The sequence below is a fragment of the Schistocerca americana genome, chromosome 6 (assembly GCF_021461395.2).
Source record: "Schistocerca americana isolate TAMUIC-IGC-003095 chromosome 6, iqSchAmer2.1, whole genome shotgun sequence".
In the NCBI taxonomy this organism is placed as follows: Eukaryota; Metazoa; Arthropoda; class Insecta; order Orthoptera; family Acrididae; genus Schistocerca; species Schistocerca americana.
The window spans coordinates 386,977,773-387,005,189 of NC_060124.1; the positions used below are offsets into that span (position 1 = coordinate 386,977,773).

Sequence of the window (27,417 nt, forward strand, 5' to 3'; positions counted from 1 at the left end):
CTAGTACTCTCTCTCTCTCTCTCTCTCTCTCTCTCTCTCTCTCTCTCTCTCTCCCCCCCCCCCCTCTCTCCCTCTCTCTCTCTCTCTCTCTCTCTCTCTCTCTCTCTGCGTATCACAAATCACAGAATGGTTCACTTGAGAATCACGGTTATGCCAATAGCTCCTCCAAAAGGAGTATCAACAACAGAAAAATTATGTACAATGTTCACCATTCCCTTTAATCTCAGGTTTGTGGTGATAGTTAATCTGTACTTAGTGCAGTGATATTTACCTCATTCAGTTTTTATTTTCTATGCTAGTCATTTATCTGGTAAAAATAGACAAAAAAGAGCCTAATGAAACTATGTTGATAGTAGTAGATGAATAAAGACACACATTGTAGACAGTTAAATGATAACCTTAGGAACAAAAAATGTAAAGTACTGTATTTTAAAGGTTCAACTCAAGCATTCAATAAGTACAAAGAAAAACATACAAATATGAAATGAAAGAGAATTAGAATGTTGTGATGAGTGTATAAATAAAACCTACAATTAATACTGGTTGAAAAGTGGGATGCATATGTATAAAAATATAAGAACTATACAAATAAGTTCACTTAGTTTCTTCTCCATTTTATCAGCATGTCTCTGGACATAACATCTCCTTTACAGAAATTTGCACACATTCTCTTTTCTCCTCATTATGTCCCAATGAGAGGTATTCGGATCTAAAAGCGGAAATTCAACACCTCCATTGGTTCTCCTTTGAAAAATGTATTCATTTTCAGCTTACTTCCTGAATTATTTTTCCATGTAATCATATATTAGACGGTAAAAGGATGAAAATACTCTGCAGTTAACAGAAATAATTTTCTTGCAATACTTTATATTTTAAGTTTACTGTCCTCTTGGAACTCCTGCTATTGTCTTATCTGCCATACTGGCTAAGGAGTGTAGCCAAAGGCAACTCCAGTAGATAGCCATCCATCACAGTCTTATTGGAAACAATCTCATGCGACAGGCAACTGGTAATCGTGCGAGGATGTCAATCGCTTTCGGGACCAAGAGTCTCTTGTCAACATCCAGCCATGCCGCAGAAGAATTGGTAATAAGAATGCTGCCATAATCAGTGCATATAAAGCACAAACAAAGCACAGTGCAATCCTGCAACAAATAGGAGCAATAAACAGGACACGATTAACATTTCCTGGTTAAGAATTATACATTAATATTTTAGAATACTTTTTTGACTTAACTAGGAATCTGAGACCATCTTAACAAGAATTAATAATTTCTACTAGAAATAAGAAACAAAAAACTCTTCTCATTTCTTATTCTAAGAATCCATAGAATTCCACAAATATGTTGCCTACTCAGAAGTAATCAGTCATGAATAAACTAAAACAATATCCAATTTCTACACTGCTTTACTCGGATGCCATATTTGTCACAGTGATAAGCAATAGGGCATGAAATGACTGACTGACAGACAGAGACACACACACACACACACACACACACACACACACACACACACACACACGTTCCACTAGTTAGCATAGAGCAAAATGCAGTAAAATAATTTTTAACAAAACAGTTTGATTCTTATACCCATGTTGCATTACCCCCTCATACAATAATAATAATAATAATAATAATAATAAGAACAACAATAACCCATTGAGACGTGGGTGACAGGCAGCATCATGAATCGATGATGCTGCTGGACTAAGAAATCAACAGTGTCAACACCTGACTTCACTTTACAGGATTTGGTACTGTAATTTGAATGGAGAAACTTAAGTTAGAAGTCATGATGACTTAAAAATTGCATAGGCATAACTCTGCAGTATTACTGATAAGCTGATTCTGTCTCGTATATTCCGGCTAAAGCTGTTTCTCAATATTTGTTCAGAACAGTCGTCACAGGCACTATACTTTCCAATTCTTTGCCCTGAAAAAAAAAAAAATCTGTAATTTTTATTTCACTGATGCTTCATCTATTTAAGTCTTATCATCTTACTGTCATGCTGTTCTGTAATTAGTTGGTTGGTTTGTGGTATAAAGGGACCAAACTACAGGGTCATCAGTCCCTTTTTCCAGATGCAAACAAAGGTCAAGGTAAGACAACACCCAAAATTAGTTTGGGAAAGTAAAAGGGGCTAAAAGGAATGGGCAACCACAACAAAAGAGAAAATGAAAGAAACAAACAAGAAAGGGGGAAAACATACACCATATGGAAAAGTAGAGGAAGGTATTAAAACCATAGAGCAGAAGAGCAGATAGTCTGGGTTGGCTGATCACAAGAATAAAAGAGGATGAGCCAGCCACTCTGCAACACACTAAAATGTCCAGAGGGGGGGGGGGGTGTGAGATGAGCACTTGTAGAAAAAAGATGAACACCAAAACAAACAAAATGCAAAGAAAGGGTGACAGAGAGTTAATTAAAATGGAGGGAGGGTGAAGGCCTTGGAGAGAAGGCCAGATACCCACCCTTAGATGGTACGATAATAACCCCCCTCCTGTATAAAACATAAAACTAAATCTGCTGTTGAGGCACTGTCAACCAACACTGTCGGTAGTGTGCTGGGAAGGTTAAAAGTCTGCTGCAGAGTGGCTAAAATTGGGCAGTCCAACAAGATGTGGACAACAGTCATAGGTGAGCCACAGCGACACCGACGTGGGTCCTCGCAACAGAGATGACAATGTGAGAGTCACGTATGGCTGACGCGGAGCCAGCACAGGACAACAGATTTCCTGCGATTGGCTCGCATAGGTGACCACAACACATCTGTCGTCTCCCTAACAACACATCATTTATTTGGTGTACTGAGGGTGTGCCATTCTGTATCCCAGGTCGCAAAAACTTTGTGGAGTGACAAAAAGTTCTGTATAAAAATTGGGAGCAGGCCCCACAGACCCCACTCATGCAGGGTAGTGAGGATGTGGTGTCGCCAAGTCATATCATAGGCCTCCATCAGGCCTATAAAAGACGGCAATCAGGTGCTGGTGCCAGGAAAAGTCCAAACTAATGGCAGACTCCAGGTGAAGCAAGTTGTCGATGGTGGAGCGTCCTTGGTGAAAACTGCCCTGCGACGGAACCAGCTTACCATATGTTCAATTAGCTTGCACAGAACGTAAGTGAGGCTGATGGGACAGTAGCTATCCACATCTAGTGGGTTCTTATAAGGCACTACAACTGGGATGATGACAGTCTCCCACCACTGCAATTTGCCATTGCTCCAGATGCAGTTGAAGACAGCAAGGAGGCAGTGCTGGGAATCTGTTCACAGATGCTTCAGCGCTTGTGAATGGATGTGGGCTGAGCTAGGGGATGTGTCAGGACAGTCAGCAAGAGCACTGAGAAATTCCCATACACTGAAGGGAGCACTGTATGGCTCAAGGTTGCACGGAGAAAAAGAGGGGTGTTGTCATTCCATCCTGTGTTTGAGGAGACAGAAGGTGGGGTGGTAATTCTCAGACCCAGAGGTGTGAGCATAGCGCTCAGCAAAATGCTCTATGATTACATCTGGATTGGCAGATACAGTTCCAATTGTGGAAATTCCAGGTACAACTGCAGGCGTCTGATGGCAGTAAAATTGGCAGAGCTTGGTCCAAACATGGGAGAGGAGGTTCATATTCCAATGGTGGAGACATAGCATTCCCAACACTCCTGCTTCCTTCGTTTGATGAGGAGGCAAACCTGGGCATGGAGCCATTGGAAGGCAATAAGGTTCTCCAGGGAGGGGTGGCGCTTATGATGTTGGAGGGCCCACCTATGGTTTCTAATGGCCACAGTGATTTCCGGTGATCACCAAGGCACTGACTTCCTCCAGGTGCAGCTGGAGGAACAAGGAACTGCCAATTCAGCTGTGGCAGTAATGGCATTAGTGATGGTGTGAATCACCTCATTGATGGTTGCATGCAATCGGAATTCAATGGCTGTAGCGGACGTGAAAGCATCCCAGTCAGCCTTGGAAAGAGCCCAAATGGCAAGTGTCGAGATGAGGGACACAGGGGTAGGGACAGGAAGAGTGGAAACTGGTCACTAATCGTCATGTGCTCTCCAGTGGATAGATGGAAGAAGGCCAGGACTTCCAACCGAGAGATCAATGGCTGAGTAAGTGCCATGTGCCACATTGAAATGTGTGGGGACACCTGTATTTAGGAGACAAAAGTAAAGGTGAGTTAGTTGGTCCTCAACGTCTTTAACACAGCCAGTAACCTGGGTTCCACTCCACAAAGGGTTAGGGGATTAAAATCATCCAGAAGAAGAAAAGGTTGCGGGAGTTGCGAAATGAGTGCAGACAAGACATGGGGCGGTGTGTCACCATCTGGAGGGAGGTAGATGTTCCTGCGTTGTCCTCACCCTGACAGCCACAGCTTCTAAAGGTGTTTGAAGGAGCACAGGTTTGTTTTAGACAGAGGTAAGGACACAGATGCATACTCCACCTGACGATCTGTCACATGCAGGACGGTTTTTTTTGGTACCCCTGATAGCCACAAAGGGTGGGAGTCTGCATTGCGGGAAACCAGTTTTCCTGAAGGACAATACAAAAAGTAGGTGTACTGTTTAAGAGTTGACATAACTCAGCCAGGTGAGAGAAAAAACCGCGACAGTTCCACTGGAGAATGACGCTTCCTGTCAGCTAGGATGGCATGAAGTGACCAAGGAGGCAAATTAGGCCTCAGCATCACCTGTCGCCACTGGTTGAGTGTTGGCATCCAGTAACAAAGAGCTGTGGAGGAGTGCTGGTGTGGGGACCATTGTAGGTTCCCGTTTCTTAGCGGACTTCTTCTTTGATAGTTTGCCCTCTCTCCACTCCTACAGGGCTTGCTGGGAGGGCTTCTTGGAAGTAGCTTCAGGCACAGAGGAAGACCTTGAAGTCCTTCAACCAGCAGCCAGTGGCACTTTCAGCCACTGGCTGGTTTCCCAAAGTAGAAGCTTTGGGAGCAACAGAAGAAGACATGCCCCCAGCCAGCTGGAGGAGTGAGGAAGATGGGCAGCCCTGAGGGCCCACTGGGGCAGGCTTAGATGATAGGCATAATGGTGTCATCGATGGCAACACCGTCACGGCAGCAGCATAAGAAGATAGCATTCAAATAGGGTTTACCATTCATATTTGAGTTTAGCCTCACGGTATGACAGCCTGTCCAGGGTCTTGTACTCCATGGTTTTCTGCTCCTTTTGGAGTACCAGGCAGTCTGGCGAGCAGGAGTGGTGCTCTACACAGTTCACACAGGTGGGAGGTGGCACACATGGAGTACTCGGATGCAGCAAACGTCCAGTCTCTACTTGTGGTGCTCGACTTGCACCGGAAGGACATGTGCCCGAATTTCCAGCACTTACAGCACTGCACAGGGAGAGGGATGTAAGGTTTGACATCACATCGGTATACCATCACCTTGAACTTTTCAGGTAACAAATCACTCTCAAAGCCCAAGATGAAGACACCAGTAGCAACCCTATTGTCTTTGGGTCTCCTGTAAATGCACCAGATGAAAGGAGCACCTGTCATTCTAAATTGGAGCACAGCTCATCATCGAACTGCAACAGGAGGTCGCGATGAAAATTAATCCCCTGGACCATGTTGAGGCTTTTATGGGGAGTGACTGAAACAGGAATATCACCCAGCTTGTCACAGGTGAGTAACACCCAGGACTGGGTTGGGGATGCTGTCTGAATCAAAACCCCCCATTGCGCATTTTGGACAGCACTGTCACTTCCCCAAATTTATCCCTCCAGGTGCTCAACAAAAAGTAGAGGCTTCGTATCCAAAAAGGAGTTCTCATCAGCTCTGTTGTACAGTAAGTAACAAGGTAAATATGGATCCCATTGTTCTGTAGCCCTACATTTCTCCCTTGATGTTGCTAGGGAGGGGAACAATTTAGGGTCATACCTATCAGCATTATAATCAACCTCCTCTTTATTACAGACTGCTGGGGCTATTCGGTCCACAGTAAAAGATGACTTGGTCTGCTTCGTTGTGGGTCATCCACCCTGATGCCACCCACTCCAATCAAGTGCTCTCCTCACAGGTGCCACCCAGCCACAGCGAAGGCCACCTGGCACGATGGTGGTTGCCACGAGCGTGATCCCTATGTTGTCAGGGGGTTACCACCAAATGGATACATGACAGCCCCACCACAACAGACTGGTTACCATGCTGGATGGTGGGTGCAGAGAAATCCAATATTGTCTTAGGCAAAAGAGGGCAGAGAACTATGGAAGTAGATGGTGTACCCTGTAATGCGTTCCTTGCCCAGATAACTGGATTGCAGGTGGAGATGCAGATCCAGGACAATATGAGGTGCAAAAGGCCTAACTGCACACTGGATATATGGCGCACCACATGAGGCATCCACCCCCAAATGGTCCGCACTTCTGTAGAATTTGGAAAGTGGGAGGTCAAACCATAAAATGGGATCTGAACTTATAGGGCCGAAAAGTGGGAGACTCCTTTTAGTTGCCTCTTATGACAGGCAGGAATACCTTGGGCTTATCCTAAACCCCGGACCCACAAGAGGACTGTAATTAGTCTGAACAAAATTGAGAGTACTGGAAATCTGTTTCATATTGTCTGCTGTAAAACTGACGGAGGATTATATAAATAGATGATGGAGGAAGGAGAAAGGAAAGGGAGAAGGAACTGTTGATGTCAGTTGTTTCTGGACTTTATGCAGAATTAGCGATGATGAGTGAAAACGTGCGCAGTGCCAGGTTTCAAACCTGGGATATCCTACTTACTAGGCAGTTGTGTTAACCACTGCGCTATGCAGATACAGTGTTTTTCGAAATTGCATGGACTATCCTCCCGGCTAACCGCATTCCCACCTAACGCCATCTATCAGCAATCGCCATCCATGTCCTTCATACTCACTACTTCAAGGTTCCCACTGGAGTTCGAACGTGATTTCAGGCATGTCTCTAAGAACAGAAACTGTGCACTGACATATAATTGATGAAGGATTCTTGATAATGTACAAGGTAAGTGCAGAGGTTTGTTGGGGGATCAGCTACAAAACAATAACTTATGTTAAAAAGGTATGGAGGAGAGAAACAAATGTTTAGTTGAAGTGCTGAGTCATCATTTTAAGAGTGTACATGTAATGCAATCCTTAGCATACTGCCTGCGAAGTACAGCATCCAAGTTAAGATTCTCAGTCGGGCACAATAGTTTTACTTAATACAAATGTTCAAAAGCTATGAAATACCACTTAACCACAAGAAAGAGGCATAAGAAACCAAAAGCAACACCTGATCAAATATTATGTCAATATAATAGGTAAACAGTGTTAGAGACAGAACAATGTTCCTTACATGTTTCAGAATGTCAAGATGCATTTCAATGCATTAAAGAAATAATTATCTGACACAAATGAAACAGGATGGTGAAATTTAAAATGTTCCCAGTGAATTAAATGTTCAAAGAGATTTTGGGATTGCAGTTGGTCATTGTAAACTTCACTATACGATATTTCAACTGGACACCTGCCAGTCATCTTCAGATGAGCCATTGAAGACTGACAAAGATGTTCTCTGCTCCGCCTTGTATAACATGTATAACACGCTGGTAGTATTGCTGCACGTATGTCTGAGGCACAGTGACAGAAGAACCACACTGTCTGGCGGCAGTGCTCTCACTGGTGGAACTGCAATGATCAACTGCCTTTGGCATTACCGCTTGCCGAAGTCATCAGAGTATTCTGGCATCTTTGTCTGGAGCATATCTTGGAGATGACAGGATTACATGCATTATCCAGTTGGTAGCTGGTGTCATGGTTCATTGGATTTTCCGCGATGTGTATTTTAATGGATTCAGCTACAGATTTTTCTAGCACATTATAATCTTTATCCAATTCCCAGTTATTGGTTTTAGCTGATAAAGCCCTGTTAATTTGCCATGTCGAGTATCCATTGTTTTTGAACACTGTCCTTAAATGTGCAAGCTCTTTAGGTAAACTAATTGCATCTGGCACTGTATGGCCCCTGTGTACAAGGATTTAAGTATGCTCATAGTTTGGAATGGGTGATGGCAACTTAAAGAGTGCAAGTACAAATCTGTATGAATGGGCTTACAGTAAACAGAATGTCCCAGACAGCTGTCAGTCCTCTGTCTCACCAAAACACCCAGGAATGGGAGACAACCATCTTTCTCTAATTCAATAGTAAATTGAATGTTCTCCTGAATGGAGTTAAGATGATGAAAAAACTCCATTAACTTATCTTCTCCATGGGGTCACACTAAGAAAATATCACCCATGTACCTCCAAAAAAACAAGTGCTCTTTCCTCAAAATTGCCCATAAACAGGTTAGCCACCAAGGGAGACAAGGGGCTGCCCATGGTGATGCTGTCCGCCTGTTCCAAATATTCTTGGTTCAACATAAAATAGGTTGACAAACGAGCATGCCGAAAGAAAGCAGTGATGTCCGACAAGCTGTTTTCCAATTAGTGCCAAGGAATAAGCATGAGATACCTTTGCAAAAAGAGATACTACATCAAAACTCGCTAAAAGATCCAAACTACTTATGTGGAGTGAAGTTTACAATGATCGGCTGCAATCCCAAAATCTCTTTGAACATACAAATTACAGGGAAAATTTTAAATTTCACATCAAACGCCTTTATGGGGAGGAGGTGGCCTCACTTGTGAGAAGTTTCGACAAGCTGAGTGGTAAGAGAGCAAAACTTTTAAGTTTTTATAATGAATTGTCAGAACCATGACATAATACCAAAATTTGCCAGAGTGACACATTTTATTAAGACTGCCTCTGAATGGAAGATAACAGAGAAGACCAGTCATACTACTGTTAAGGAGAGAATCTGTTATGAGATAGAGGTTGGACGGCATTTCAGAAGAACTGTTCAACATAATCTGACGACTGCAGCACTTCTTTCTAGGGAATAACTGCACGGCGTTCTGTTATTAATTTCACGGAGAAGAATTTGGACAATGTCTGCTTTGTCCAAAGGACTCAATTTTGCATCTACACCTAGTTCACTACCTCTGATAAGTTTCATGAGTGACATTGAAGAAGCTGTATGATGTCTTCCTATGGATGCTGCTGAAGAAACAAGAAGAGAAACTTGCTGTGCTCTTTTGAAAGCTCCTCGTCAGTGCAGTAATATAACCTCTGAAGAAAGGGGTGCACTATGAAATCTCTGAGAGGATCCGGATAATAGTGGTGCTGTTACCTCATAGTTTGTATTTGGAGATTTATGGCCTACTTAGTGATATTATGTACAGGAAGACTGATCATACATTATCCAACGAAGTAAACACAAATTCCGTATTGTTCATTTTCGAATGTAGCAGCATTTCAATGTACTATGAAAATCCGACTGACAAGACTGTTTGGGATGTTTGTCAATATGGCCAACTCTACAATCTGAATTTTTTCCTACCTGTGAGAAGAGATGGTTGCTAATAGGAACTCTTATGAACTGTGAATCACTTGCAGTATTCTCTTCACCATAAGAATAATAGGAATATAAACATTTTGCCATGTATTCTTTCATGTTTACTGCTATCGCATTTAAATCCTGTCTGCCTAATAAACTACGAAACTAGAGTGAGACAACAGCAAATGTGGAAGAATATACGTATCGTGTCATGTTCATATTCATATTATTCTTATGCCTAATAGTGATAGTCAGAATTGAAGCACGGCAGTTGATTAGATTTTTAAATCTAAGATGACTTATTTCTGTGCAGAATGTAATGTACTACAGAGGCATCTACAAAGATTTTCAAATGGAGAAAAATTTTCGCTAAACTCTCGTTCAGAACATCTTCTATCATACACAGTCTATTATTTGGTTCTTGTTGATCATTATCAAAGAAAGCAGCAGTGTAAGTAACAACAAATAACACTCTCTTGCCATTGTTTCGCTAATGAGACGTTCCCTCTCTCTTTTTTCCTTTTTAATTGAAAGCGGCGGTAGCGTGCACAAAAGCAAGCCATGCCGTGAGAGGCGACATGTCGTTAACAGTCATTATCAGAACGCGACAAACAATGCACGACACAGTACAGTAATGCATCTTCATCTTAGAGTGACGTAAACACCTACAACAAAGAGAACGGCACTTATCAGATCAAAGTAAAATAAGCAATCGATTCAAACTAGACGAAGCATGTGAAAAAGGAAAAGTACCCGAATAAATACGGACGGAGCGCCTGACGCATAGCAATGGCTACCTGGTAAAGCTTAACTGCTAAGCTTACAACTCGAACCAAACTACTGTAGCTGTATCGTCATTCATTCCACCTAAATTGTGTCTCATATTACAATAGATCAACTTTGTTTCAATTTGGAGGTGCGGCCTAAAACTTTTCTCTCACCTTGAATTTCGAGTCTCAAATTTCAGGTGCGGCTTAGATTCGGGAAATTTTTTTTTTCTTGATTTCGAGTCTCATTTTTCAGGTGTGGCTTAGATTTGAGTAAATACGGTACACTCCTGAATGCTTCCTTGTTACCTCCAGACACCATCTGGCAGTTAAGACCATATGGCAGCTTACCACAAAGACTTTATCGTCTTCCTAAAGTGCACGAAGGTCTTCCTTTACGGCCTGTAGTGAGAAATATTGATGCTCTCATATATGGTTTAGCCAGAACATCTTGATTTCTTGCTATGACTATTCATTGGTAAATGTCCACATCATACATGGAACTCTGCCAATTTTATCAACAGCTGGGGGCTCTCCACCTAAGTAGTTTGGATCTTATAGTGAGTTTTGATGTAGTATCTCTTTTTACAAAGGTTCCTCTTGCTGATTCCTTGGCACTAATTGGTAAAAAGTTTCAGTCAGACATCACTGCTTTGTTTCAACACGCTCTTTCCTCGGCCTATTTCATGTTTAACTAAGAATATTTCGAACAGACTGACGACATCGGCATGGGCATCTCCTTGCCTCCCCTGGTGGCTAACTTTTTTGTGGAGTATTTTCAGAAATGATCATTTGGATCAGCAGTTCTTAAGCCAACTGTTGTTTGGAGGTATGTGGATGAAACTTTCATAGTGTGGTCCCACAGAGAATGTAAGTTAATGGAGTTTTTACATCATCTTAACTCCATTCATGAGAACATTACATTTACTACAGAATTAGAGAAAGATGGTTGTCTTCCATTCCTGGATGTTTTGGTTAGACGGAAGAGTGAAGGCTGTCTGGGAGATCCTGTTTATGCATAAGCTCACTCACACTGATTTGTACTTGCACTCTTCAAGTTGCCATCAACCATTCCAAACCACGAGCAGGCTTAAAACCCTTGTACACAGGGTCAATACAGTGTTGGATGCAGGTAGTTTACCTGAAGAGCTTGCACACTTGAGGACAGCGTTCAGAGACAATGGATACCCGAAACGGCAAATTAACAGGGCATTCTCAGCTAAAACCAAGAACCAGGAAGTGGATAAAGAGGAGAATGCACCAGCAAAGCCGATAGCTTTTCTTCCCTTCGTTGGAAATATTTCCTTCAAAATATCAAGAATCCTTGGCAAGTTTCAAGTGAAAGTGATTTTCTGCTTGCCATGAAAGATTTTAGACTTGCTGCGATCAGTGAAGGATAATTTGTTGTCACGTAAGGCAGGAATTTACCAAGTACCTCGTCTGTGTGGCATGGCCTATACAGGACAAACAACATGCACAGTGGAAGAACATCGCACAGAACATAAATGTTGCACCAGCCTTCTGCAACCCAGCAAGTCTGTAGTTGTATAATACTGTATCTCCAATAGACATTCACAGGAGTGTGACAAAACATTAATTTTGGCCACAGCAACACCTTTTTGGGACTCCACTATAAAAGATCCATTGAAATACACATCACGGAAAATCTGATGAAGCGTGACAGTGGCTACCAACTGGATAATGCAAAGAATCCAGTCATCTCCGAGATTTGCTCCAGACGATGACGCCAGACTACTCCGATGACTGCAGCAAGCGGCAATGCCAAAGACAGCTGATCCTTGCAGCACCTTCAGAGAGGGTGCTGCTGCCAGACAGTGTGGTTTTTCTGTCACTGACTATGACGCATGTGCAGTAACACTATCAGCATGCTATAAAAGGTGGAGCAGAGAATGTATTTGTCAGTCTTCGATGGCTCACCTGAAGATGACTGACAGGTGTCCCGTCGAAATATCGTGGAGTGAAATTTATGACGACCAGCTGCAATCCCAAAATCTGTTCGAACAAAAATGGGATTGTTTGTGTTAATGAGAAATAATCTGTATACTGTATTAGTGCACAACTGTTTGAACCTAGAGCTGTTTCTTCACAATGTGACTATTTTCAAACTGATACGTCAAACCAGTGATTGTTGCATTCCACCAGAAAAAATAATCCGTGTGCTGCTCATAACTGTTGTTATTCCAACACACTGTACTTCAATGTTTGTGCTATAATAATGCCTAAAGGTTTTCTTTGACTGATGAGGGTGTATTGAGAGGCACATAGACTTCCTTCAGACCACTACAGTTCTCAAAGCTTCCATAAGGGCAATGATGAAAAGCGGTGCTTAGAAACTCAGGATGCATACTACACAGTTGACCGAAGTATGTATCATCAGCACAACTATTTAATTAATAAGACACACACACACACACACACACACACACACACACACACACACGCTGAAACTAACCATTTCTACGCAATCAAAAATATCACAGTTTGGATACAGCTTTTACTTACTCAAGGTCATGATAAACATCACTGCAGTCATATGGCAGCAATATAAAGTCCAACCAGAAGAAAGGTCGGCATACTGATGTGAGAATGAGGATAGAGCCATAAATGAGAGCTCCAGTACCTAATACCAGTGCTGTTATAAAGGCATGCCTGTTGTATTCTCCAATACAGCAGTCTAACCTGAAAAGGAGGAGAAGAAGAAAGGTTAGGTTTGTAATGTCTTGTCAACAATTCCAAGCATGTAGAAGGAAACTGATTGTATACTTTTCAAAGGGAGCAGCTCAGCTTTGTCTTAGGCAATTGCAGGTACCATAAATATGGATGGGTAGGTGAGGATCTCTGCATCAGTTCTTCAAAATGAAAGCACAATATTGAATATTCCATGAGGTAACTTACAGTACTGGTCTATACAAATCTCATATCTTTCAGTCCAGTTTGTGTCCACCCTTACTGTTTTTAAAAAGAGCTAAGCTTATCACTTTAACCTTAATAATAATAATAATAATAATAATAATAATAATAATAATAAATGTTATCTACAGGTTATAAGACAGAAAAGCTGACTGTCGTATATGGTGTAGGGAACCACAGGACTATTTCGAAAAATTACATGCAATATGTGAAATAGGAGGATGAAGTGCGAGACAAATACAGGCATCATATTACAGTGCTGCAGTTACACCTGGAACCTAATATGTAAATGATATGCTAAAGTGTCAAATAATACAGTCCGAGAAGACAAATTGAAGAAGAGGAATTATATCCCAGGCTAAGAAGGCTGTAATACAGTGTAATATCTAAATCATAATTTACTATTTTTATTGAATATTACTACATTTTAATTGGTAATTAATTTTTTTCAGCACAAAAACTGCTAGAACCTTTTTATATTACATCACAGATTGAATTTCGTGCATAATTTGTCTAAATGTCCGAGTTTTTAGTTTTCTGTCATCAGTCTTTCCAGTATCAGTAGGAGTATGAACAGGACACAATTCTGATGGCTCACGTTAAGTACATATTATAAGCATAATATATGTGTATCAGAGTGGTGTACTATACTGAGGAACATAGCAATTTATGTGATGCTAAGTGGATGAATTTATTGGATTCTTAAAATTAACATACACGCATTTCTTGTTTACTCCAGTAACCTGATTTGTACTCATTGTTAAGTATGTTTTCTTTCTGTCGAGTACTTCTCTTAATATAGTGGTGTTCCACAAGTTTGTGACCTAAGCAACTGCAAGATCCAGTAAGATTTGTACGCAGAAGCAACTTTTTATCTTCGCAGATTGCTTTTATTGTTACAGTGCTAAACATACCTACAAAATAACACAATTCAAATGAATACAATGAAAGTAAAGAATGGAATAACAACGTGAAAACCAAAGCCTTCACAGACACGCACTACCCCTGAGTATGTTCTAGTCAAGGTCCTTCTGATCCCTCCTAATGTGGTGTTCCATCACCCATCCAGCCTACACAACATCCTAGTCCACCCCTACACCATCCCTTACAACATGGGTAAAACCCCTGTCGAAGACCAAGGTGCAAAACTTGTCCAATCCACGAAACCAGCACTTCCTACTTCAGTTCTGTCACAGGCTTATCCTACTCCATCAGAGGCCGGGCCATCTGTGAAAGCAGCCATGTCATATCAACTCTGCTGAAAACACTGCACAGATTTTTATGTTGATATGATTACCAATCAGCCGCCCAGCATGATGATTGGCCACCGCAAAACTGATGGTTCAAATGGTTCAAATGGCTCTGAGCACTATGGGACTTAACAGCTGTGGTCATCAGTCGCAAAACTGACCACACATTGGCACAATATGCAGCTGAGCACAACATGTGCAATGCTTCAGAACCTGGGTCGTCTGGATCCTTCCCTCCACCACCAGCTTCTCTGAACTACACAAATGAGAACAATCCTTGCAACACATATTTCGCTCCTGTAATTCTCTTGGCCTCAGTCTCCAGACCCAACAATGCCCCCTCCCACCTTACAATTTCCCCTTCCTCTGTCCTGTCACCCCCTCCCAAACTTACATCCCATGTTCAGTGCGCACCACTCACCACCAGCTCCAACACCCATACATCACATGCCTAGCCCATGCTCCTGCTGCCCCTACCTCCCTCCCTTGTTCCTAGCTGCAAACCGGTTGCACCCCATCAAGCCGCTAGCCACTAACTCCCAATCCCTCTCCCTGGTTCCCACCTCCCCCTCCCCCCACCCCTCTACCCATCCTACTAAACATAAGCCACACCACACCCTAGTCCACCTGCTGAAATGCAGCACTGTGCATCCAGCCGGCAGCATGTAGGGGCATTGGAGTGTGTGTGTGTGTGTGTGTGTGTGTGTGTGTGTGTGTGTGTGTGTGTGTGTGCTCATGCCAGCTTGGAAGGAGAACCTTTGCGTCCAAAAGCTTAAGTTTTTAGCTGTCTTTTTATTGTGCCTGTCTGCAACTCGAACCAATCAATCCTTTTGACATAGTTCAAATTTGATTTTTATTTAAGTCCACAAATATTCAGATGTTTATAAGTAACTGAAGTATTTTGTAAAAGGGTAAAATGGAATAATGTTTTTAATTAGGTGGATGCTACTATAGTGCTCACAGAATGTAGAAGGTACTGATTCACTTCTGCGAAATAGCATCAAAATGTCTGAGCTTCTGCCTCCCAGTTATCTTTTAAACTACAAAAGCTTATGTTTACATCATTAAAAGTAGTTATATTACCACACATTGTCAAGGTACTTGCTTGGGATGTTTTAGATTCATAAATCAATACAACATTGTAGTTCCCTGAAGGTTTTTCTTTCCTGCTGTTCCTCCCTTTTCTTCATTTGCACCTTGCAATAGTATCATCTGTTGCAACCTCCATCCAAGATAATTTTGGTGTCACGAGCAATACTGATACAAAGCCTCAGCTGTCGGGTTCTCTTGTGAGCACACCACTGATTAAAAGATGACTAAAAATGTGGAAAAGTTTAGCAAGGGACTAGTGATTACCACCAGATGTATTCTCTTATTCAGTGCTGTGGTCCAAGCTTTCTGTCTAGTTGTGTGTTGTTTTTTTACTTGGAAAGGAAAACAACTTTGTTTCTGGAGGAGAATTACTGCATGTCAAGCTACAATCAATGACAGAACAATTACAACTGCCCTTCCTAGATTGGATGGTTGTTTGTGGAAGGAGACCAGACAGCGAGGACATCGGTCTCATCGGACTAAGGAAGGACGGGGAAGGAAGCCGGCCGTGCCCTTTCACAGGAACCATCCCAGCATTTGCCTGGAGTGATTTAGGGAAATCACGGAAAACCTAAATCACGATGGCCGGACGCGGGATTGAACCGTCATCCCCCAGAATGCAAGTCCAGTGTGCTAACCACTGCGCCACCTCGCTCGGTGCCCTTCCTAGAGCCTGAAACTCTAAATTCAGTCATTTTCACACCAGCACGCTGGTTTAAATATAACCATTTACTCCTTTAAGAGAGTTGCAAGGCTATTCACTGGAGTATAGCACTTGCAGTTTGCATGCTACCTACAGTGACAGGAAAACAAAACCTGTCCATGTATTTCGACCATGCCGAAATTCTTCCCCTAACATGCAAATGGAGTTATTGTTCTATGTCAATTGCCTAGGCAGTTCTATTTGTATCATACAAAATTTGTTGAAAAGCTTAAATATAGCCAAAAGAAGAAAAGAAACGAAAATTAATCTTGAAATAACTTTAGAAAAATGTTACTCTGTAAATGGCTATTCTGGTTGCCTTCTTACAAAAGCAAGTACCCTTGGACATACGTTATCAGCACAGTGGGGAAATTACATTTTTCATTGCAACTTGCTTGCTTAACACTTGCCCATGACATAGTTATGTAACGTTTAACATGAGATAATATTGAAGTTTTTTTGTATGTCCCACATACACACTCTCAACATACACACTCTCATTCACTCATTTATTCTCACAACAAAACAAATAGTCATTAAATAAATATTAATCCTTTCTGAATTCTATGTTACAAAAATGAAAAACAGTGAACATTCTTAATTACAAAAAAAAATCTAAAAAAATTGTTCTGCCATTTAGTGAGCTTCAATAATAATTCCAAATGATACTAAAAGACAAACTGCTAAGAATCCTAACTGACTTTAATCTTATGAGTGTCGGTTTGGGGTGTTTTAGGTAATTTTCTCTAACTCTGAAAGTATGTCAGATAGAAAGCTGAGATTTTTTCACAGTCTTCTTTTCAATAGCAAAGGACAGTATATTGACTTTTAACTAAATTAAATAATATTTAATACAGTTTATTTAGATTCTCAGGGGCTTGAATATTCTGTCGCTCTAATTGACACAGGTACCGCTTCCCACGGCTAGGCTAGCGACAGGTGCAAATGAGTCACGCTAAGATACAAGCGGCTGTATCTGTCACCACCAATGGCTCCAAAGCTACGAGCCGTACTGCAAAGTAGTGCAATAAATGCTATTGTGTATTGACTCGCGACTTTACAGGGGGTGAAGAAACAGACTACGAAGGAATAATCTGAACAGGACGGAAATCAGCAGATGTGATGCACATGTACAGACAAACAAATGATTACAATTTCAAAAAATTTGGACAATTTACTCGAGGGAAAAAGCTTCACAAATTGAGCAAGTCAATAATGTGTTGGTCCACTTCTGGCCCTTGTGCAAGCAGTTATTCAGCCTGGCACTGAGTAACAGAGTTGTTGGATGTGCTCCCAAGGGATACTGTGGCGGATTCTATCCAACTGGCACATTACATCATCAAAATCCCAAGATGGTTGGAGAGGCCTGCTGCTGAACTTGCTGACCACTGTTGGGTTAGGCAAGCACAAAGCTACGCAGTAGAAATTCTTGCCTTGTGCGTGTGAGCAATATCTTGCTGAAGCGTGAGACCTAGAAGGCTTGCCATGAAGAGCAACAAAAAAGGGTGTAGAATATTGTTCATGTACCACTGTGCAGTGAAGAAGCTGCAAATGACAACCAAAGGAGTCCTGCTATGAAAAGAAATTGCACCCCAGACCATCACTCCTGGATGTCAGGCTGTATGGTGGCCAACAGTCACGATGGTATCCCACTGCTGTCTGGGGCTTTTCCAGACACATCTTCAGCCTTGAATCTCATTGACTGCAGTAGAACTGTTTTCAGTTATGAGCCTCACTTTGAACTGAGTCCTGATGATAAGCAAAGACATGTCTGGAGACACCACAGACAGCAGTGGGATACCAATCTGTCACCTGCAATACGGTCCAGCAACAGGAGTGACAGTCTTGGGTGCCACTTCTTTTCATAATACGACCCCTTTGGTTGCCATCCACGACACCCTTACAGCTCAGGATGTCAACTATGTTCTATGCCTCACATTGTTGCCTCTCATGGCAAGCCATCCCTGGCTTACATTTCAGCAAGATAATGCCCACCTGCACATTGTGGGAGTTCCTACTGCTTATCTTCATGCTTGCCAAAATCTACCTTGGCCAGCAAGATCTCTGTATCTCTCTTGACCATCTAACTTGTCAATTGGACAGAATTTGGCAAGATATCCCTCTGGAGAACACTTGATAACACTATCAATCAATGCCAAGCTGAAAAACTGCTCACACAAGGGCCAAACATGGACCAACACATTACTGACTTGCTCAATTTGTAAAGCTCTTTTCTTGAATAAATCATCCAATATTTCTGAAACTTTATCATTTGTTTATGTGTACATGCAAACATCTACCAATTTCCATCCCATTCAGATAGTTCCTTTGCAGTGTTTTTTTCCCCCTCCTTATTGTGTATCACAATGTGTGGGTGTAGACTCAGACTTTTCATCCATGACTGGCATCAAGCTAATGTCGCACTTCATAAGTTACTAGCCGCTTATAGCAAAACTTATCAAAAAACTATAAATACCCAGTTGTTAGCCAATGGGAGACTATTGATCAGTAGATGTTATGATAAGGTATATTGCATGCATTGAATACTACACTTGTAGCTGTGACTTAGTCAAACCTTGGCAACAGCTACTAACTATAATGAGTTCAGTCTACAATACGCCACTTTTTACTTAATATGTCATGCACAATAAGCTGATAGCTAATTGTTTTACTGCGGGTCACTCTTCTTCAATATTTTGTCAGTGTGTCTTCCTCGCAGCAGTGTCCTATTCCAGCGACATCTGCCTGACCTTCCTCTGTCACACACAGCAACTAAATTTTGACAGCACAACTGCAACAATTTCCACAAATATAGCTCATTGGCTACTGACATCACAATCCATTTACACTGAAGTGTATGTCACATCAGAAGGCAGCCCTGTTTTGAACTATTCTGAGCATGCTCCTCTACTAATCCCCAGTAGCCACTGAGATTTAATTTCCTTGGGATGCCTTACAGTGAACAGCACTAGTCCGCAATAAAAGCTCTCCTCCAACCTATGATGTGGTCATACTTCAGCAGTGAAGAAATTTTAATCATTGTTGCCTGCAGCAGCACTTTGTAAGGCTTGTCAACATGAAAGGCGTTCCTCCTTTCTGCCATCACATCTAAGTGAACTTTGCATTCAACCTCCTTCTCTCTCTCTCTCTCTCTCTCTCTCTCTCTCTCTCTCTCTCTCTCTCTCTCTCTCTCTAAACCTGTGGCACAGATGGGAGCGATAAGACCCTAACCTGCTCAGAAAGGAAGTACTAGCTTTCTGCCCTCATATCGAACATTAAGGATCCAGACTTTAGTAGGCTGCAATATGATTGCAAAGGAAAACTACAACTATGTCATTCCACTGAAAGACTACATGTATGACAATTTTTTCAGGGCAAATTCAGAAAATATTGCAAAAGCTGATGCATTTTTAGCAGGTGAAGTAACAGAGTGGGTACTGAATGTTTCAAGAAAGTGTGGAAAACTGTAAGAATTGAAGAATCAATACATAAGCAGTACTGATTACAATTAAATGACTTTAGACGAAATATTAGGAATGATGCTAAATATAGTCAACATGCCACCAGTAACCTGAAATAGGACATAACCGAGGGCTTTACGTATCTAGACTATCTACCAGATGGTGATGAAGTATCTTAAGTCTTTGTAGAGAAACTGCACTGAACAAAGAAAAGTTAGCTAATAAGAGCAAACAGGTTGAATAATTTTCATGGAAAGTAGGTGAGGCTGATTACGGGCACAATGCTGGTCACTGTGAACAAGAAAATAAGATGATGCTCATGTAGTAAGAAGATGGTTTGATAAGTTTCGTCAACAACTCACCTTACTCCTTGATGTAGTGACTAAGTGAGGGATATACACTTTGTCCAGCAATCCTCCAGCCTTCTCATCCCATAGAAAAAACATTGTTGTTGTTGTCCTCAGTCCTGAGACTGGTTTGATGCAGCTCTCCATGCTACTCTATCCTGTGCAAGCTTCTTCATCTCCCAGAACTTACTGCAACCTACATCCTTCTGAATCTGGTTAGTGTATTCATCTCTTGGTCTCCCTCTACAATTTTTACCCTCCACGGTGCCCTCCAATGCTAAATTTGTGATCCCTTGATGCCTCAGAACATGTCCTACCAACCGGTCCCTTCTTCTTGTCAAGTTGTGCCACAAACTCCTCTTCTCCCCAATTCTATTCAATACCTCCTCATTAGTTATGTGATCTACCCATCTAATCTTCAGCATTCTTCTGTAGCACCGCATTTCGAAAGCTTCTATTCTCTTCTTGTCCAAACTATTTATCGTCCATGTTTCACTTCCATACATGGCTACGCTCCATACAAATACTTTCATAAATGACTTCCTGACACTTAAATCTATACTCGAAGTTAACAAATTTCTCTTCTTCAGAAACGATTTCCTTGCCATTGCCAGTCTACATTTTATATCCTCTCTAATTCGACCATCATCAGTTATTTTGCTCCCTAAATAGCAAAACTCCTTTACTACTTTAAGTGTCTCATTTCCTAATCTAATACCCTCAGCATCACCAGACTTAATTCGACTACATTCCATTATCCTCGTTTTGGTTTTGTTGATGTTCATCTTATATCCTCCTTTCAAGACACTGTCCATTCCGTATAGTAAAAATAGGTTCTGTCAAACTCTGCAAAATACTCATTGACTGCAACTACCGTATTTACTCGAATCTAAGCCGCACTTTTTTCCAGTTTTTGTAATCCAAAACACCGCCTGGGGCTTAGAATTGAGTGCAAAGTAAGCGGAAGTTCGGAAAAATGTTGGTAGGTGCTGCCACAACTAACTTCTGCTGTCGAATATATGTAGCGCTACACAGGCATGCTTTGCAGGCACAAAGATAAATACTGGTGCCAAAACCTCTGCGTCAGTAAGTAAATTTTAAAAAAAGGTGGAAGACGAGCTTTTTTTTCTCCGCCCCGAGTTTTGACGACTGCATTTTCATACATTATCCAATGAAGTAAATACAAATTCCGTATTGTTCATCTTCGAATGTAGCAGCATTTCAGTGTACTACGAAAATCCGACTGGCAAGACTGTTTGGGATGTTGGTCAATGTGGCCAACTCTACATTCTGTATTTTTTCCTACCTGTGAGAAAAGATGGTTGCTATAATAAGAACTTTTATGAATTGTGAATCACATGCAGTATTCTATTCATCATAAGAATAATACGAATATAAACATTTTGCCATGTATTCTTTCGTGTCTGCTGCTATCTCATTTAAATCCTGTCTGCCAAATAAATTACGAAACTAGAGTGAGACAACAGCAAATGCAGAAGAATATACGTATCATGTCATGTTTATATTTGTGTTATTCTTATGCCTAATAGTGATAGAGTCACAAATGAAGCACGGCAATTGACTAGATGTTTAAATCTAAGATGACTAATTTCTCTGCAGAATGAAATGTACTAAAGAGGCGTCTGCAAAGATTTTCAAACCGAGAAAAATTTTCGCTAAACTCTCGTTCAGAACATTTTCTATCATACGCAGTCTATTATTTGGTTCTTGTTGATCATTATCAAAGAAAGCAGCAGTGTAAGTAAGAACAAATAGCAGTCTCTTGCCATTGTTTCACTAATGAGAAGATTCCTCTCTTTTTTTTGTTTTTGTTTTAATTGTAAGCGGTGGTAGTGCGCACAAAAGCAAGCCATGCCACCAGTGGCGACAGGCCGTAAACACTCATTATCAGAATGCGACTAACAATGCATGACACAGTATAGTAATGCATTTTCAGCTTACAGTGACGTAAACACCTACCGGTATAACAAAGAGAACGGCACTTATCAGATCAAAGGAAAATAAGCAATCAACTCAAACCAGAGGAAGTATGTGAAAAAGGAAGGGTACCCGTATAAATATGGAGGGAGTGCCTGACGCATAGCAATGGCTACCTGGTAAAGCTTAATTGCTAAGCTTACAACTCGAACCAAACTACTGTAGCTGTATCGTCATTCATTTGACCTAAATTGTCTCATATTACAATGGACCAACTTTGTTTCAATTTGGAGGTGCGGCCTAAAACTTTTCTCTCACCTTGAATTTAGAGTCTCAAATTTCAGGTGCGGCTTAGATTTGGGAAAATTTTTTTTCCTTCATTTCGAGTCTCATTTTTCAAGTGTGGCTTAGATTTGAGTAAATACGGTATCACTTCCTCAATTTATGAAAATGTCTTCCCAGTAAGCCAAAATTCCAAGTTAGGGAACAGGAAGAAGTGACTTGGGGGGCTACGTCTGTTGAATAGGGTGGATGAGGAACCAATTCAAACACCAATCCATGCACTTTTGGCATTGTTTTCACTGATGTGTAGGATGGCCCATTATCTTGGTGAAAGTTTCAACAGTCCAACAACAAAGCATAATAGTGTCCCATTATGATTCTGCCTTTTTCCAAGTAATCCATGAGGATTACTCATTGGGTATCCCAAAGAATTGTGGTCATCATTTTACTGGCTGACAAAACTGTCTTTGCCTTCTTCGGTGCACTTTAACTCGGCTTTGTCTGTTGTTCTGACTGTCATTTTGACAATGTTGTTTGATGATAGACACAAGTTTCATCAACAGTCACAAATCAATGCAAAAAGTCTTGTAGATTGCAACTAAACATCACAGACATTGTGTTGAAATGTTTTGCTGGATGTGCTTTAGGTCGACTGCAAGCAATCACGACACCCATCTCACACACAGCTTCTTTACAGTCACTTCTCCGTGATGGATATTATGCACTCAGTGTGTTGAGATACCTTCAGTCTCCGCAACCTCAATTTTTTTATTCGGCATTCTTGCATTACCATATCATGCATTTTGCCTGTGCTTTCCTTTTTCATGACCTCAACTGGATGGCCAGAGCATGCTTCATCTACAGTGCTTGTCCAACCACATTTAAATTCATTAACCCAAACACAAATTGTTCTCAATTATGGTGCAAAGCCCACATGAACTTCATCTAATTCTGCTTTAATCTGTGTGGTAATCCAACCCTCCAAATGAAAATGTTTGATAACAGTACAAAAAACTGTTTTTCCCTTTTCAATTACAGACCAAATCAGATGGCCGTCAACAATAAACTGTACGCTGTACAATGTGAAATTCTTTACATGATCTTTCGAATAACCAAGCTTACCAACCATGAAGGTGTACCAAAAATGTTCCATTCTTTCTCGGAGCTTTACCAGACTTATCAAACCATCCTTGTAACAGAAGGATTTGTTACTCATAGGAATAAGGATACCCCTGAGAGAAGGGAAAGATCTGAAGTGGCACTTGATTGGACTAAATGTGTGATTGGAACAATATGAGATGTTGGTTCATAGGAACAACTGTCAGGAGGAGTGACTGAAGGTCAAAGAAATGTCTGGAGACTCCAACACACTTAATGGTGATAGTTCAACTGGTGTCCACGATGAGTTGAAGGAAGCCTTGTAATGTAAATGTGCCATACAACAATGCACTGACAGAGACACTGAGATAAATTGTGCTCAGACAATTGTACCAAGCTGTACCAAAATGGTTAAGGTTATGGTAGCTGAAAGTAAAAAATACTGTGGCCAAAAATGTAGTGCTGCATAATGAAAAGTGCCATAATTCAAGGAAGAAATAAATCCAGGCACAGGAGAAATCTGACTCAATTTAGCTCCCAAGATTAGTCACAGTAGCAAAGAATGGAATAATGAAGGCAGCAACCTAGGGCAACAAACTGGAAAGATTCTTGAGAGTTTTACAGAAGGACTATCAGAAGAAGATGAAAGTGGATGAAGTACACAAATGAGCACCCAATAATCCATCAACGAGAAAGAATTATTAGATACCAGAAGTGAGTATTGTACGATTTTTCTTTCCAGAAATGTATGAGTACATAGCACAGAAGCTGACAACGACTGACAATTTTCGTCTTCTTACTGTCCACACAGTCTAACAAGTAAACTACTTTTGAAGTGCGAAAATATACTAGAACAAATAAAATTTCTATAAAATGCCACACTGTGCAATGTACTTGCGGTGAGACTGTCACAATTCATGAAATCCATCACCCATGGCCTCTGGCCTGCTGAGGAGGACCACAGTCCTGGGTCCATGGATAAACCATGAAAATCCGCTCCATTACACCATGCACAAACAGAGCTGGCCTGCGGGCAGATCGGTGAGACTAGATCCAATGGGCAAGGCCTGCACATTAGTGGGAACAGAAGGGCTTCAGATTGGCAGGCCAGATGCATTAGAGATACCTGCAGAAATGGCCTGTAGTTTTGGCTCATTGTGAAAATCCACTTGTGTGGTCAGCTATTCACGAGTCACAGACAGCACATTGATGAAATGAGGCCATGGTGATCAATCCATGCAACAGATAACTTGGGTGAATTCTCTGAGAATCAATAATGATGAGAATAGGCAGCAACTCACCATAAAGATTGTCGCTGAGCCACAGACAGGCATGTAGAAAAGACAATCACACTCTCACAACTAAATTTCCATAGCCATAGCCTTTGTTAGAAAATGAGAGCGCACAAGCATGCACGCACGCGGGTGCGCGGACACACGCGCGCCCACACACACATACACACACACACACACACACACACACACACACACACACACACAAAACTTGTGCACACATGACTGCCATCTCCAGCCACTGTATCTACAGTCTCTGGGAATCAAACCCAAACAAACCATTCCAAACACCTCCCAGCCTCTCATCAGCAGCTGCTAGGCTAGCAGTAAGAAGTGACAGCAGCACTGATTGTAAGCTGAGGGGAGTGGTAGGAAGGGGAAAAGCAGTAGTAATGAGGGAGTAGGCAAGTCACGCACATGCTCAGCTGCACCCAGTCAGCAACGATGTATAATACCTCAGTAAACAAACCATTTCATCTACTGAGGCAAAACAAGCTTTTTCCAATGTTTTCTTCAAAGGTCCCCGATATTTCCTTGACATGTTTGAAATTCCCTGATATTCCCTGATTTCCAGAACCTGTTGCAACCCTGATGAAGCAACAAATTAACTACCAAAGCCACACTATTTTTTAAATATGAAATGTGAACACAGTTAATACCTCTAATAATGTATGCCACATTTATCAGATGATCAGTATGTCAACACATTACCGACATTTAAAAGTTACTTAAGTTTTATAAATCAAACTTCCCCACTTTGTGTACAGGCTGTCCTCAATTATAAAAAAATGAAAAAGCTATCAGTGCAGTCTGATTGTGACTGCACATATGTGAAAAACAAACCCCAGTAAATTCTGTTTAATGCACACGAGCAGTTACAGGCCCAATGTGCCCATATAAAATCTATTGGACAATTATGGGGCTGGAGGTACAGCTTTCCTTTCAGCCTGAAATACAATTTTAATAAGTTAACCATTTCACTACACAGCAATGTAAGATCTGAAGTCCACAATACCTAAGGGCCTCAGATACCCTTTGTTCTGGCATAACCACAAGTGCCAGAATGAAGATGATGAATGCAAGAGAAGAGAAGGTGGTGAAATGATGTTGGCCAATGGTGTGCTGATTAAGACCGCACCACGACAGGAGTGGCCTCTACAAGAGGCGAATATAAGCGCTGCTCCTGCCAGCCTCGGCTGCTCAGTATCAGGGCAGTATATGGACAGGCATAGCAGAGAACACTATGATAGCCGTTATTAGTGATCCACAAACTGTGTGTCAAACTTGCATGAACATTGCCTATAGTGAAGAACATTACTGTTTGGATGCTCCCCATCACTTGCGGCGCCACTGTATATCCCAAGTTCAGTATTATCAATCTTCTTATTTGTAATAAAAACTATTAATGATATTTGTTTGAACTGTTGTATAGCATTCCGAGAATGCGGTATCCTTTAGGCACCCTATACGAGACAAGTGGGCAAGACCCCACACCATTACTCATCCACAAGAAGCCTTGATCAAATTGGTTGAAACATCAGCTTTATTTCATGTTATAACATTTAAATATAATAAGCAGAAGGTTATTAAACTTGATGAAAGCACTCAGTTGGTTCAAAGCTGTTATAGAAGTGTTTGATGTGTAGCAATAATCCAACAAGAAATGTATTAACATTCACATTAATAGAAAAATTAATAAGCTACAAAATTCAGATTTAGATTCAAAATTGTTACTTTATACTATAGGAACTATGAGCTGCCAGACACATAAATACAAAAATCTATGCTCTTTAGCTACTGAATAATAAACAAGATCCATTCTGAACCAATATGCTTAAAGAAACTTTTCTTTTGAAATACTATAATTTAAACTTTGCTTCACATTCTAATATTACTGACCATATGCAGTGGTGAATCCTTCCGACAGAACAAACACGGCAGTACCTGCAATGTCTGGCACCCAAAGGAACCCTTCGACGGCAAGCGGCACATGCCACACCAGTGCCATCGACTGGTGCAAGAGGTATTGCTAAGCTTGACCTAGAGCGTCTCCACGCAAAATGCAACAGTATAAATGTTGCCAAAGTAAGGACAACAAGGATCAGGTTCTCATCTGGTAGAATCTCCAACATTGGCACGACACTTGCTTCAAATACCTGAAAGTGTAAGAATACATGTTCTATACCGGTTACATACAAAGAACACCCAGTATTTTAATACAGTAGACTAAAAGCCTCCTACTGCTCTCAATTTGAACTCATAAAATTTACTAACCTATATATTCTCATTCATAATAGGTATACATCAGACAACAAATGCATTGTTTTAGCTAATTTATGCATCGCAAATGAGTAAAAACACACACCTACACCCACACTTACAAAGAGAAAGAAAGAAAGACACAGTGTGTGTGTGTGTGTGTGTGTGTGTGTGTGTGGAGAGGGAGGGAGACAGGATGGAGGGCGGAAACAAAACAGAGAGGGCAGGGGATGGAGAGAGAGAGAGAGACACACACAGAATGGAGGGGGGGGGGCAGATGGAACATAGGAGGGGTGGGGGGTAGACAGAATGTAGGAAGGGGGGCAGACAGCATGTAGGAGGGGGGGGGCAGACAGAACAGAGGAGGAGGGAGGGGGGACAGACAGAACAGAGGAGGAGGGAGGGGGGACAGACAGAACAGAGGAGGAGGGAGGGGGGACAGACAGAACAGAGGAGGAGGGAGGGGGGACAGACAGAACAGAGGAGGAGGGAGGGGGGACAGACAGAACAGAGGGAGGGGGACAGACAGAACAGAGGGAGGGGGACAGACAGAACAGAGGGGGGACAGACAGAACAGAGGAAGAAAGCCGCAGTGCAGATGAGAGTGAAATA

The 27,417-nt window shown here is 41.5% G+C and overlaps 1 protein-coding gene across 2 annotated transcripts in view; it reads right to left on the minus strand.

Moving 5' to 3' along the window:
* Window positions 1–408: 408 nt before the first annotated feature.
* The window catches only part of LOC124619454 (palmitoyltransferase ZDHHC23-B), a 71,289-nt gene continuing 44,280 nt past the window's right edge, over window positions 409–27,417 (minus strand). The window contains exons 3-5 of one of the 2 annotated variants that reach the window (XM_047145850.1): window positions 26,491–26,702; window positions 12,676–12,852; window positions 409–1,145 (exon numbers count right to left, since the gene is read on the minus strand). In XM_047145850.1, the coding sequence (XP_047001806.1) occupies window positions 992–1,145; window positions 12,676–12,852; window positions 26,491–26,702 (543 nt within the window). In that variant the 3' untranslated portion in view covers window positions 409–991. Of the gene's footprint in view, window positions 1,146–12,675; window positions 12,853–26,445; window positions 26,703–27,417 lie in introns of both variants that reach the window. The other variant, XM_047145849.1, reaches the window with a different exon arrangement.